Source organism: Rhinolophus sinicus, chromosome X, assembly GCF_036562045.2.
Source record: "Rhinolophus sinicus isolate RSC01 chromosome X, ASM3656204v1, whole genome shotgun sequence".
Classification (NCBI taxonomy): domain Eukaryota; kingdom Metazoa; phylum Chordata; class Mammalia; order Chiroptera; family Rhinolophidae; genus Rhinolophus; species Rhinolophus sinicus.
This window is the reverse complement of record NC_133768.1, coordinates 51,541,636-51,557,043: the sequence shown is the minus strand read 5'-3', so window position 1 is coordinate 51,557,043 and position 15,408 is coordinate 51,541,636. Positions and strand designations below refer to the sequence as shown.

The following is a 15,408-nucleotide window of genomic DNA, read 5'->3' as shown; positions in this document are numbered from 1 at the left end:
TGAAATCATACCATGCATATTCTCTGATCACAAGGCTTTGAAATTGGATATCAACTGTAAAAAGAAAGCAGGAAAAACCACAAATACATGGAGATTAAACAACATACTTTTAAAGAAGGACTGGGTCAAAGAAGAAATTAGAGGAGAGATCAAAAGATACATAGAAACAAATGACAATGAAAATACATCCTACCAAAATTTTTGGGATGCAGCGAAAGCAGTTTTAAGAGGGAAATTTATCTCATTACAGGCCTATCTCAAGAAACAAGAAAACTCCCAAATAAATAACCTCATGTTACACCTTAAAGAACTAGAAAAAGAAGAACAAGTAAAACCCAAGGTCAGCAGAAGAAAGGAAATAACAAAAATTAGAGCAGAACTAAATGAAATAGAGAACAAAAAGACAATAGAAAATTAATGTGACAAAGAGCTGGTTCTTTGAAAAGATTAACAAAATTGACAAACCCTTGGCTAGACTTACTAAGATAAAAGAGAGAAGACACTGATTAACAAAATCAGAAATGAAAAAGGGAAGTTATCACGGACACCACAGAAATACAAAGGATCATCCAAGAATACTATGAAGGACTATATGCCACCAAATTCAACAACCTAGAAGAAATGGACAAGTTCTTAGAAACATATAGCCTTCCAAGGCTGAACCATGAAGAACTGGAAAATCTAAACAGACCGATCACCAGTAACAAAATTGAATCAGTCATCCAAAACCTTCCCAAAAGCAAAAGTCCGGGACCAGATGGCTTCACTAGTGAATTCTACCAAACCTTCAAAGAGGATCTAATACCAATCCTGCTCAAACTCTTCCAAAAAATTGAAGAAGAGACAGTACTCCCTAACTCATTTTATGAGGCCAACATTACCCTGATACCAAAACCTGGTAAGGACAGCACAAAAAAAGAAAACTACAGACCAATATCTCTGATGAATACAGATGCAAAAATCCTAAATAAAATTCTAGCAAATCGAATACAACAATGCATTAAAAAGATTATTCATCACGACCAAGTGGGGTTCATCCCCGGGGCACAAGGATGGTTCAACATCTGCAAATCCATCAATGTGATACATCACATAAACAAAATAAAGGACAAAAATCATATGATTATATCAATTGATGCAGAAAAAGCATTTGACAAGATACAACATCCATTTATGATTAAAACACTTAATAAAATAGGTATAGAAGGAAAATACCTTAACATAATAAAGGCCATATATGACAAGCCCTCTGCTAATCTCATAATTAATGGAGAAAACTGAAGCCCTTTGCTCTACGTTCAGGAACACGACAGGATGTCCCCTATCACCTCTGCTTTTCAACATAGTGTTGGAAGTCCTTGCCAGAGCAATCAGGCAAGAGAAAGAAATAAAAGGCATCCAAATTGGGAATGAAGAAGTTAAATTATCACTCTTTGCAGATGACATGATGCTATATATAGAAAACCCTAAAGACTCCACCAAAAAGCTATTAGAAACAATCAACGAATACAGTAAAGTTGCTAGCTACAAAATCAATGTACAAAAGTCCATTGCCTTCCTATATACTAACAATGAAATCTCAGAAAAGAAATACAAAAAAATTCCTTTTGCAATTGCAGCGAAAAGAATAAAATACCTAGGAATAAACTTAACCAAGGATGTGAAAGACCTATATGCTGAAAACTATAAGACATTTTTGAAAGAAATTGAAGAAGACACAAAGAAATGGAAAGACATTCCATGCTCATGGATTGGAAGAATCAACATAGTTAAAATGGCCATATTACCCAAAGCAATATACAGATTCAATGCAATCCCCATCAAAATCCCAATGGCATATTTTAAAGAAATAGAACAAAAAATCATCAGATTTGTTTGGAACCACAAAAGACCCCGAATAGCCAAAGCAATCTTACAAAAAGAGGACAATAATGGAGGTATCACACTTCCTGACTTTGGCTTGTACTACAGGGCTACAATAATCAAAACAGCATGGTATTGGCAGAAAAACAGACACATAGACCAATGGAATAGAATTGAGAACCCAGAAATAAAACCACATAAATATGGACAGATAATTTTTGACAAAGAAGCTAAAAACATACAATGGAGCAAAGACAGCCTCTTCAATAAATGGTGCTGGGAGAATTGGATAGCCACGTGCAAAAGAATGAAACTGGACTGCTATTTGTCACCATGTACCAAAATTAATTCAAAATGGATCAAAGACTTAAGCATAAGACCTGACACAATAAACTGCATAGAAGAAAACATAGGTACTAAACTTATGGACCTTGGGTTCAAAGAGCATTTTATGAATTTGACTCCAAAGGCAATGGAAGTAAAAGCTAAAATAAACGAATGGGACTATATGAAACTTAAAAGCTTCTGCACAGCAAAAGAAACCATTGACAAAATAAAGAGGCCACCAACTGAATGGGAGAAGATTTTTGCAAACAGTGCCTCCGATAAGGGGCTAATATCCAGAATATACAAGGAACTCATGCAACTCAACAACAAAAAACAAACAACCCAATTGAAAAATGGGCAGAGGACTTGAAGAGACATTTCTCCAAAGAGGACATACAAATGGCAAATAGACATATGAAAAATGCTCAACATCACTAATCATCAGAGAAATGCAAATCAAAACCACAATGAGATATCACCTCACCCCAGTCAGAATGGCTATCATCAACAAGACAAATAGTAACAAATGTTGGAGAGGCTGTGGAGAAAAAGGAACCCTCATACACTGTTGGTGGGAATGCAGACTGGTGCAGCCGTTATGGAAGGCAGTGTGGAGTTTCCTCAAAGAATTACGAATAGAATTGCCATATGACCCAGCAATCCCTCTCCTGGGTATCTACCCAAAAAATCTGAAAACATTTATCCATAAAGACACGTGTGCTCCAATGTTTATTGCAGCTTTATTTACGGTGGCCAAGACATGGAAACAACCAAAATGTCCTTCAATAGATGAATGGATAAAGAAATTGTGGTATATATCCACAATGGAATACAATTTGGCGGTAAGAAAAGATGAAATAGGATCATTTGTGACAACATGGATGGATCTTGAGAGCATAATGCTAAGCGAAATAAGTCAGACAGAAAAAGCAGAGAACCATATGATTTCAGTGATATGTCATATATATACCCAAAACAGCAAAAGAACAAGGCAAACAAATGAGAAACAAAAACTCATAGACACAGATAATAGTTTAGTGGTTACCAGAGGGTAAAGGGGGTGGGGGGTGGGAGATGTGTGTAAGGGTGATCAAATATATGGTGATGGAAGGAGAACTGTCTCTGGGTGGTGAACACACAATGGAATTTATAGATGATGTAATACAGTTTTGTACATCTGAAATCTGTGTAACTTTATTAACAATTGTCACCCAAATAAACTTTAATTAAAAAAAGGAGTGAATCCAAAAGAAAGATGTAACAATTTTAAATTAGAGTGTACTCACTGACCATTGACATTGCTCTAAAATGCATAAAGCGAACATTTATAAAACCAAGAGTGGTAATACAAGCACACAATTATAGTTGGAGACTTTAACATACTTATTTTAGCTACTAAGAGACCAAGAAAACAAAAATATATCAGCAGAGATATGGAAAATTTGAATAATATGATTAACAATTCTTTACATGAAATAAATACACTGCAACAGACAATTGTACACATTCTTTTGAAGTTTATGTAACACATTTAACAAAAGTGACCACAGACTGGGCTATATAAAGTAAGTCTCAACAACTACCAGAGTACTGATATGTGGTATATGTTTGCTGACCACTGTGGAATAAATTTAGAAATGAAAAAAATAAATAAATAAAAACTAAATTAAAAAATACCTACACATTTGGAAAATTAAGAATATAATCTATGAGTTAAAGAATAAATCACAATGAAAATTAGAAAATGTTTTGAAAAACATATTGAACATAATAAATTCAAATATGATATTTACATATTTGTGAAATCAGAGAGCTATGTAGAAACTTAAAACTTAAATTCATGTTTTAGAAAAGAAGAGAGGCTAAAAATAAACAATTTAACTATCCAACTCAAGAAACTGGAAATAGAATAGCAAATTGAAAACAACATATGTAAGAAGAAAAATTTAAAGATGAGAGAAAGCAATGGCAATAAATTTGAAAATTTAGATAAAATAGAAATATGTCTTGAAAAAGAACACACATAAAAACAGAAAGAAGGAGAAATATGAAATCTCAATTGTTGTATACATAAGATGTTGAACTGATATTTAAAAACTTACCGACATTGCGAATTCCAGGCCTGGATATCTTCATTGATTAATTCTCCCAAACACCTAAAGAAGAAATAGAATAAACTACCCACAAACTCTTCTAAAGAATAGAAAAATAGAACAGTTTCCAATTTGTTCTACAGAAGAGGATGACTTTGATAATTAAACCTGACATGGTTATTAATAGAAAATAAAATTACAAGCCTATATCTCTCATAAACATAGATGCCAAAATCCTTAAACATTTTTCAAAATTAATACATAGAAAGGATATTATATTACAACCAAGTAAAGCTTATTTCATGTTGGTTTAACATTTTAAATTCACCCCATCAACACATTAGAATAAAGGAGGGAAAGTTATATGATCATCTCAATATGCAGAAAAAGCTGTTGATGAAAGCTAACATTCATTCATGGTAAAAAATTTTTGGCAAACAAGAAATGGAAGGGAACTTCCTTAGTGTGATAAAGGGAATATACAGAAAACTAGAACAAATGTAATATTCAATGGCAAAGTATTGGAAACATTCCCCCTGAGTTCAAGAACAATAAAAGGATGTCCACTAGTACAACTTCAATTTAGCATTGTACTGGAGGTCCTAGCCAATAAGGCAAGAAAAAATAAAAAGTCTAAGAATAGGAAAATAAGAAACAAATTATTGTTATTTACAGGGAGCACAATTGTTCACATGGAATAGCCAAAATATCTAGACACAATTAAAATTAATAAATACATTTAATAAAGTTGTTAGATACAAAAACTAAATGTAAAAATTAATTATATTTTTAATCTAAATTTATTGAAGTGACAATGATTAGTAAAATTACATAGGTTTCAAGTGTGCAATTCTATAATACATCATCTATATTTTATATACAATAAAATTAGAAAATATTTTAATAATACCACTTACATAATAATATAATACAAAATACTTAGGAATAAATCTAAAAATACATGTATAACACCTCTACTCTAAAGAGTAGAAACGAATATTAAGATAAATTAAAGAAAACAGCAATTGGAAGACTCAGTGTTATAAGTATAGCATTTTTCCCCAAATTGATAGTGAGTCAATGCAATCCCAATAAAATTTTTGACTTTTTAAATGACACCTGACTACTTCATTCTAAATGTTATATGGAAAAGAAAGAGTAATAACATGCAAGACAATTTGGAAAAAAAAAAATAAATGTGAAGAATACGCATTACCAAATATCAATACATAACTTATTATAAAGTGAGAGCAATTAAGACAATGTTGTATTGACACAAAGACAACCAATGGAATAAAATAGGGCATACAAAAAAAGACTTATATAGATATATTTACATAAATTATCCCAAAGTTGTTATGTATTGGGGGGAAATGCTATTTTCAATAAATAATGCTAGTCAATTGGGTATCTTCAAGGGAAAAATCCTTCAAACTTGAATAAGACATTATGATGTGATTTTCATGAATTTATTAATTCAACTAATAAATATTGGACACTGTGAAAGGCTGATAAATCACCTCTCAAAATATCTATATCCAAATCCCTGGAACCTGTGAATGTTACCTCATATAGCAAAAGGACTTAACTTATGTGATTAAGAATCTTGAGCTCAGAAAATTATTCTGGATAATCCAATAGGGCACTAAGTGTAATCACCAGAGTTTTTATAAGAGGAAAACAAGAGGGTCAGAGGAGCAGAAGACAAACTGATGATGAAAGCAGAAAGTGGAGTGATATCTATGTGTGTGTGTGTGTGTGTGTGTGTGTGTGTGTGTGTGTGTGTGTGTATATATATATATATATATATATATATATATATATATATATATTTAAAGGTTTTATTGGGGAAAGGGAACAGGACTTTATTGGGGAACAGTGTGTACTTCCAGGACTTTTGGCAAGTCAAGTTGTTGTCCTTTCAATCTTAGTTGTGGAGGATACAGCTCAGCTCCAGGTCCAGTTGCCATTGTTAGTTGTAGGGGGCGCAGCCCACCATTCCTTGTGGGAGTCCAACCAGCAACCTGTGGTTGAGAGCCAACGCTTCAACCAACTGAGCCATCTGGGAGCTCAGCGGCAGCTCAGTTCAAGGTGCTGTGTTCAATCTTAGTTGTGGGGTGCAGAGCCCACCATTCCTTGCTGGAGTTGAGGAGTCAAACTAGCATCTTTGTGGTCGGGAGTCCGTTCTTCAACCAACTGAGCCATCTGGCCACCCGGGAACTGAGCGGCAGCTCATTGACTTCGTTCTAGTTGTGGAGGATGCAGCTTGCTGACCCATGTGGGAATCAAACTGGCAGCTCCGTTGCCCAGAGATCGTGCTCTAACCAACTGAGCCACCCATCCGCCCATAGAAGGATATATTTAAAGAGCTTAAAAAAAAAAGCCTGCCAATCAAGAAAACTTTATCCAGCAAAGTTGTCCTTTAAGAAATGAAGGAAAAAAATTCCCAGACAATCAAAAGCTGAGGGAGTTCATCACCACTACATTTTCATTTTTTTGCAATAAATGCTGAAGTAGTTCTTCAAGTTGAAATGAAAGAATACTAATTAGTAACATGAAAACATATAAATATACTTAACATATTGATAAAAATGGTATATAGTTAAATTCAGAATACTCTAATGTAATATTTTGTGGTATGTTAACCACTAATTAATTAAAGTTAAGTTCTTATCAGTGTAAAATAGATTATAATATCTATAAGATAGTTTTTGTAAAACTGATGGTAACTACAAAGCAAAAACATACAGTAGATCCACGAAAGATAAAGAAAAAAGAACCAAAGCTTATTACTATGGAAAATAATCAATCCACAAAGAAGGCAGCAATAGAGAGCAATAAAGGAAAAAAAGATCAAGAGAACTACATAACAGCCAGAAAACAATAAATAAGATGGTGTTAATAAGTCCTTACCTACCAATAATTACTCTAAATGTAAATGGATTAATTTCACCAAACAAAGGGCAAGGAATGGCTGAATGGATATTTAAAAAAAGAAAGAAAAGAAACCCTAATTAGATCATGCTTACAAGAGACTCACTTCAGCTTTAAGGACACTCACAGACTAAAAGTGAGGTGATGGGAAACATATTCCATGCACATAGAAACCAAAAGAGAGCAGATGGAACTATACTTATATCAGACAAAAGAGACTTTAAGCCAAAAGCTATAACAAAAGAAAAATAAGGTCATTATCGAATGATAAAGGGGTCAATTTATCAAGAAGATAAGCAATGGTAAATATATATGCAGTGAAGATTAGAGTACCTAAATATATTGAGCAAATACTAAGAGATTTGAAGTGAGAAATACACAACAATACAATAATAGTTGGGGACTTTCAACGATGCATAGATACTCCAGATGTAAAATCAATAAGGAACCATTGGATTTAAACTATATTTTATACATAGTTGGTCTAACAAACATATACAGAACATTTCATCCAATAGCAGCAAAATACACATTTCTTTCAAACGCACATGGAACAGTCTCCAGGATAGGTTATATGATAGTTCACAAAACAAGTCTTAAATTTAAGATTGAAATAATTCCAAATATTTTTTCAATCACAATGGTATGAAGCTAGACATCAATAATAGGAGAAAAACTGGAAAATTTACAAATATGTGGAAATTAAAGAGCATATTCCTGAACAACCAATTAATCAAGAAAAGAAATCAAAAGTGAAATCAAAAAGCACCTTGACACAAAAGAAATCAGAAACTCACCATACCAAAACTTATGAGATGCTGCTGCAAGCAGTTCTGATTAGGAAGTTTATCACAATAAACATCTACATTAAAAAGATCTCAAGTAAGAAGCCTAACTTTACATATCAAGGAATGAGAAAAAAAAAAAGAACAAACTAAGCCAAAGTTATAAGGAAAAAAAAAAACATGGAGGAAAAACAAACAAACAAACAAACAAACAAACAAACTAGAGACCAGAAAAAAATAAGATCAATAAAACTAAGACCTTTTTAAAAAGTTAAACAAAATCAACAAACTTTTATTTAGACTGAGGGGAAAAAAAACCAGAGACTCAAATAGATAATATAAATGAAAGGGGATACATTTCAACCAATACCACTAGAGTATAAATGATCATAAGAGACTACTATGTACAGATATATGCCAACAAATTGGGTAACCTAGGAGAAATGGATGAATTCCTAAAAACGTACAATGTACCAAGATTGAGTCATGAACAAATAGAAAATCTGAACTGATCAATAATGAGTAAGGAGATGGCTACAGTAACCAAAAATCTACCAATAAATAAATGCTTAGTACCAGATGGTTTCCCTGATGAATTCTACCAAAAAATTTAAAAAAATTAATCCAACTATTCTCCAACACTTTCAAAAAACAAATCAAAGAAAGGATAGCATTACCAAACTCATTTTATGAGGTCAGCACTACCCTGATACCAAAGTCACATAAAGAAACTACAAAAAAAGAAAATACAGGCCAATATCCCTGATGAATATAGATAGAAATATCCCCCCAAATATTAGCAAACAAAATTCAACATTACATTAAAGTGATTACACACTGTGATCAAGTGGGATTCAACCCTGGGATGCAAGGATGGTTCAACATATGCAAATCAATAAATGTGATACCCCACATTAATAGAATGAAAGAAAAATCATATGACCATCTCAATAGATGCAGTAAAAGCATTGACAACATTCATCCTTTCTTTTTTTTGTAACATTCACCCTTTCATATGAAAACTTTCAACAAGTTGGCTATAGAAGAAATATTCATCAACGTAATAAAGACCATATATTACTAACCCATGCCTTACATTATACTCAATTGTGAAATGTTGAAAGTTTTTCCTCTAAGATCTAGAACAAGACAAGTTTTCCCACTTTCCACTTTTATTTAAGATAGTACTGGATGTCCTAGCCAGAACAATTAGGTAAGAAAATAAATAAAAGATATCTAAATCAGGAAGAAGTAAAATTATTTCTGTTTGCAGACATACAATCTTACATAGAGAACATTCTGAAGACTCCACAAAATATGTTAGAACTAATCAACATATTCAGTGAAGTTGCAGGACACAAAATCAACATACAGAAATCTGTTGCATTTTTATACACTAAAAAACAAAATATCTGAAAAATAAAGACAAAAATACCTTTCATGGTAAAGAACAATAAAATACTCAGGAACACATTTGACCAAGGAAGTTAAAGATCTGTACAATGAAAGCTATAAGCCTCTAATAAAAGAAAATGAAGAAGACACAAATAAGTGGAAAGACATCCCAAGTTTGTGGATCAGAAGAATAATATTGTTAAAATGCCCATAGCACCAAAAACCATCTATAGATTAAATACAATGCTGATCAAAATCCCAATGATATTTTTCCCAGAAAACAGAAAACATAATTCTAAACTTTTTATGGAACCACAAAAGACTATGAATAGCCAAAGCTTTCCTGAGGAAGTAGAATAGTGCTGGAGACGTAACACTTCCTAATGTAGTAAACCATACTACAAAGTTATAGTAAAACAGTATGGTACTATAACTTTGTAGTATAGTGTGGCAACATGGAGGGATTCTTGAGATTATCATGCTAAGCAAAATAAGTGAGACAGAAAAAAATTGAGAACCATATGTTTCACTCATATGTGGGGTATAAAACTGAAAGCAACAAACGAACAAGACAAACAAACAAAAACTCATAGACACAGACAACAGTTTAGTGGTTACCAGAAGGTTAGGGAGGAGGGAGTAGTATAAGAGGGTAAAGGGTGTCAAACTTATGATAATGGAAGGAGAATTGACTTTGGGAGGCGAACACACAATGTAATATACAGATGGTGTATTATGGAATTGTACACTTGAGACCTATAATTTTACTAACCTATGTCACCCCAATAATTTAATAAAAATAATAAATAAAATGACGTGTACAAAAAACCCCAAAAAACAATCCCAGTATAATACTGGCATAAAAACAGAAATGTAGACCAATGGAACAGAATCAAGAACAAAGAAATAAACCCATGCATATGTGGTCAACTAATCATTTATGAGGGCACAAAGCACACACAATGGGGATAAGCAGTTCAGGAAAAATTGTATATACACCTGCAAAAAATAGAAGTGGAACCCTATCTTATACAGCTCACAAAAATTAACTTAAAATGGATTAGACTTAAACATAAAAACTGAAAATGTTCAACTTTTAGAAGCAGGAAAAAAGCTCTCTGATATTCTCTTGACATAGATTTTTTAAAAATATAACACCAAAAGTACAGGCAACAAAAGCAAAAATAAACAACTGGGTCTACATCAAACTTAACAGATTCTGTGCAGCAAAGGATCAATAAAATGAAAAGATAGCCTGTGGAATGGGAAAAAATATCTGTAAATAATCTATTTTATGAGGAGTTAATATCCTAAATATGTAGGGAATCAATACAACTCAATAGCAAAAAATAAATAAATAAATAAATAAAAATCTGATTTAAAAAATGTGCAAAAATCTAAACACATTTTCCAAAGATGTTTAACTGGCCAACAGGCACTTGAAGAGATGCCCATTATCCCTAATTATCAGGGTAATCCACATTAAAACCAGAATGAGATATCACTTCACACCAGTTAGAATGGCTCTTAACAAAAGGAGAAGAGATCAGGGCAACCGGTCAGCTCAGTTGGTTAGAGGGCGGTGTTGATAACACCAAGGTTGCTGGTTCGATCCCCACATGGGCCAGTGTGAGCTGCGCCCTCCTTAACATTTGTGCACGCTTGGTGCAAATACAAATTGGTGCAGCCCCTGTGGACAATGGAATGTAAGTTCTTTAGAAATTGAAAATAGAACTATTATATCATATAGCAATCACACTTCTGGGTATACACCCAAAGGAAATTGTATCACTCTATCAATAAGATGTGTAATATATACCAGGGGTGCAAAAAAATTGTATAGAAGTGGACACTTTAGTAAATGCTGTTCAAGCAGTAGTTTGCTGTAATCAGAAGTGTCTGGACGCTGATGGTAACCACTTTGACCACCTCTTGTAATTGGAGAAGTAAAATGTGACTTGTATTCATCTTTTGTTATCAGCATGTATTGAGTATTACCATTTTAATACAGATTTTTCCTTTCTTAAAATGTGTATAATTTTTTTTGGCGCCCTGTATGTGTGTGTGTGTGTGTGTGTAATAGTTGACATTTAATATTATTATTATTATATATTTTTTAAGGAAGGCACAGCTCATGGTGGCCCATGCAGAGATTGGTGCTATTAGCACCATGCTTTAACCAATTGAGCAACCAGCCACCCCTCAATATTATTTTATATTAGTTTCAGGTATACAGTGCAGTGATTAGGCATTTACATAATCCATGAAGTGATTTCCCCCATAAATCCAGTACCCATTTGACATCCTACGTAGTCTTTACAATAATATTTCCCATACTGTATTTCACATCCCTGTTACTATTTTGTAACTACCAATTTGTACTTCCTAATCCTTTCCCCTTTCTCACCCATCCCCACAACCCGCTCCCATCTAACAACCACCAAATTGTTCTGTGTCTATGAGTCTATTTCAGTTTTGTTTATTCTGTTAATCTAATCTTTAGATTCCACATATAAGTGACATCACATGGTATTTGTCTTTCTCAGTCTGACTTATTTCATAATGTCCTCTAGGTTTATCCATGTTATTGCAAATTGTAAGATTTCATTCTTCTTTATAACAGAGTAATACTTCATTGTATAAAAGTACCACAATTTCTTTATCCAATCGTTTATTGATGGACATTTCAGTTGCTTCCATATCTTGGCTAATGGGAATAATGCTGCAGTAAAAATAGGAGTGCATATATTTTTTTCAAATTAGTGTTTTGGATTTCTTTGGGTAAGTACCCAGGAGTGGAATTGCTGGGTCAAAGTGGTTCTATTTTTAATTTTTTGAGGAACCTGCACACTATTTTTCATAGTGGCTGCACCAACTTGCAATCCCACCAACAGTACATAAGGGTTCCCTTTTCTCCACATCCTCACCAGCACTTCTTGTTTATTGATTTATTGATGATAGCCATTTTGACTGGGGTGAGGTGGTATCTCATTGTGGATTTTATTTGCATTTCTCTGATGATTAATGATGGTGAGCATCATTTCATATGTCTATTGGCCATGTGTATGTTCTCTTTGGAGAAATGTCTATTCAGGTTTTCTGCCCATTTTTAAATTTTATTGGGTTTTTTTGTGTGTGTTAAGTTGTACGAATATTTTGTTGTTGTTTTGTTTTTATAATTTTTGGATATTAACCCCTTATCAGATGTATCATTGACAAATATCTTCTCTCATTCAGCAATATGTCTTTTTGTTTTGTTGATGGTTTCTTTTGCTGTGAAAAAAAATCTTTTGAGTTTGATGCAGTCCTATTTGTTTATATATTTTTTCATTTCCCTTGCCCAAGGAGATAGATCAGTAAAATTTACTAAGGGTAATGTCTGAGAATTTACTCCCTATATTTTCTTCTAGGAGTTTACAGTTTCGGATCTTACATTTAAGTTTTTAACCCATTTTGAGTTTGTTCTTGTATATGGCATAAGAAGGTGATCCAGTTTCATTTTTTGCATGTATCTGTCCAGTTTCCCCAACACCATTTATTAAATAGACTGTCATTACCTCAATGTAAATTCTTGCTTCCTTTGGCATAGATTAAATGACCATATAGGCATATATTTATTTCTGGGCTCTGTATTCGGTTCCATTGATCTATGTGTCTGTTTTTTTTGCCAATACCATGCTGTTTTGATTACTATAGCCTTGTAGGATAATTTGATACAGGCAATGTGATACCTCCAGCTTTGTTCTTCTTTCTCAGGATTACCATGGATATTCAGAGTTTTTATGGTTCCATATAAATTTTAGGACTCTTTATCCTAGTTCTATGAAAAATGCCATTGGTATTTTGATAGGGATTGCATTGAATCTATATATTGCTTTGGGTAGTATGGACATTTTAACTATAGTAATTCTTCCTATCCATGAGCATGGTATATGTTTCCACTTATTTGTATCTTCTTAATTTCTCTGTTTAATGTCTCATAATTTTCTGAGTATAGGTCTTTTACATCCTTGGTTATATTTTTTTTCGTTTTATTTATTTATTTGTTTCTTTAAATTAAAATTTATTAGAGTAACAATTGTTAGTAAAGTTATATAGATTTCAGGTGTACAATTCTGTAATACATCATCTATGCATCACATTTTGTGTTCACCACCGAGAGTCAGTTCTCTTTCCATCACCATATATTAGATCACCTTTACCTTCATCTACCACCCTCCTCCACTCTTACCCTCTGATAACCACTAAGCTATTGTCAGTGTCTATGTGTTTTTGTTTCTTCATTTTTTTGTCTTGTTCTTTTGTTGTTTACAGTTTTATATATCACAGCCTTGGTTAATTTGATTCCTAAGTTTTTTTTAATGTAATTTAAAACGAGATTCTTTTCTGAATTTCTCTTTCTGATAGTTTATTATTGATGTATAAAAATGCAACTGATTTATGAATATTAATTTTGAATCCCGCTACATTACTAAATTCATTTATCAGTTCCAATGGTTTTTTGGTGGAATCTTTGGGGTTCTCTATATATAGTGTCATGTCATCTGTAAATAATGACAATTTTACTTTTTCCTTTCCCATTTGGATGCCTTTAATTTCTTTTTCTTATCTGATTGCTTTGGCTAGGACTTTCAGTACTATGTTGAATAAAAGTGGTGAAAGTGGGGATACTTGTCTTGCTCCTGATCTTTTTTTTTTTTTAAGATTTTTACTGAGGAAAGGGAACAGGACTTTATTGGGGAAGAGTGTGTATTTCCAGGACTTTTTGCAAGTCAAGCTGTTGTCCTTTCAATCTTAGTTGTGGAGGGCGCAGTTCAGCTCCAGATCCAGTTGCCATTGTTAGTTGCCATTGTTAGTTGCAGGGGGCACAGCCCACCATCCCTTGTGAGAGTTGAACTGGCAAACTTGTGGTTGAGAGGATGTGCTCCAACCAATTGAGCCATCTGGGAGCTCTGCGGCAGTTCAGCTCAAGGTGCTGTGCTCAATCTTAGTTGCGGGGGGCAGAGCCCACCATCCCTTGCGGGAGTCGAGGAGTCAAACTAGCAACGTTGTGGTCGAGAGCCCGTGCTCCAACCAACTGAGCCATTTGGCACTGGCCCATGTGGGAATCGAGCCAGCAACCTTCGGCGTTAGGAGCACGGAGCTCCAACTGCCTGACCCACCGGGCCGGCCCTTGCTCCTGATGTTAACGGGAACACTTAGCTTTTCCCCATTGAGTATGAGGTTAGCTGAGGGTTTGTTGTATGTGGCCTTTATTACATTGAGGTATTTTCCCTCTATTCCCACTTTGCTGAGGGTTTTTATTATGCTGTATTTTGTCAAATGCTTTTCCTGCATATTTTGATATGATCATATGATTTTTGTCTTTCATTTTGTTTATGTAGTGTATCATATTAACTTACTTGTGGATATGAACAAACTTGCATCCCAGGAATAAATCCCACTTGATCATGGTATGTGAGCTTTTTAATGTATTGCTGTATTCAGTTTGCTAATATTTTCTTGATGATTTTTGCATCTGTCTTCATTAGGGATATCCGTCTATAGTTCTCTCTCTCTTTTTTTTTTTTTTTGTAATATCTTCGTCTGGTTTTGGAATCAGGGTAATTGTAGCCTCATAAAATGAGCTTGGGAGCCTTCCCACCTCTTGGATGCTTTGAATAGTTTGAAGAGAATAGGTGTTAATTCCAATTTGAATGTTTGGTGAAATTCACCTTTGAAGCCATTTGGTCCAGGAATTTTGTTTTTGGGAGGTTTCTGATAACTGATTCAATTTCATTGGTAGTAATAAGTCTGTTCAGATTTTCTGTTTCAACTTGATTCTGTCTTGGAAGTTTGTATGCTTCTAAGAATTCATCCATTTCTTCCAGATTGTCCAATTTTTTGTGTATTGTTTTTTTAGTATGTAAATTTTATTTTATTTTGTATTTCTGTGTTGTCCGTTGTCACTACTCTTTCATTTTTGATTTTGTTTATTTGGGTCCTCTCTTTTTTTTTTCTTGCTGAGTCTG

At 33.5% G+C, this 15,408-nt stretch overlaps 1 protein-coding gene across 1 annotated transcript in view; it reads right to left on the bottom strand.

Moving 5' to 3' along the window:
- Positions 1-4,298, bottom strand: part of CYLC1 (cylicin 1) — a 36,337-nt gene extending 32,039 nt beyond the window's left edge. The window contains exons 1-2 of the mRNA XM_019717597.2: positions 4,293-4,298; positions 3,477-3,493 (exon numbers count right to left, since the gene is read on the bottom strand). Coding sequence (XP_019573156.2) covers positions 3,477-3,493; positions 4,293-4,298 — 23 coding nt within the window. The remainder of the gene's footprint in view (positions 1-3,476; positions 3,494-4,292) is intronic.
- Positions 4,299-15,408: the final 11,110 nt, after the last annotated feature.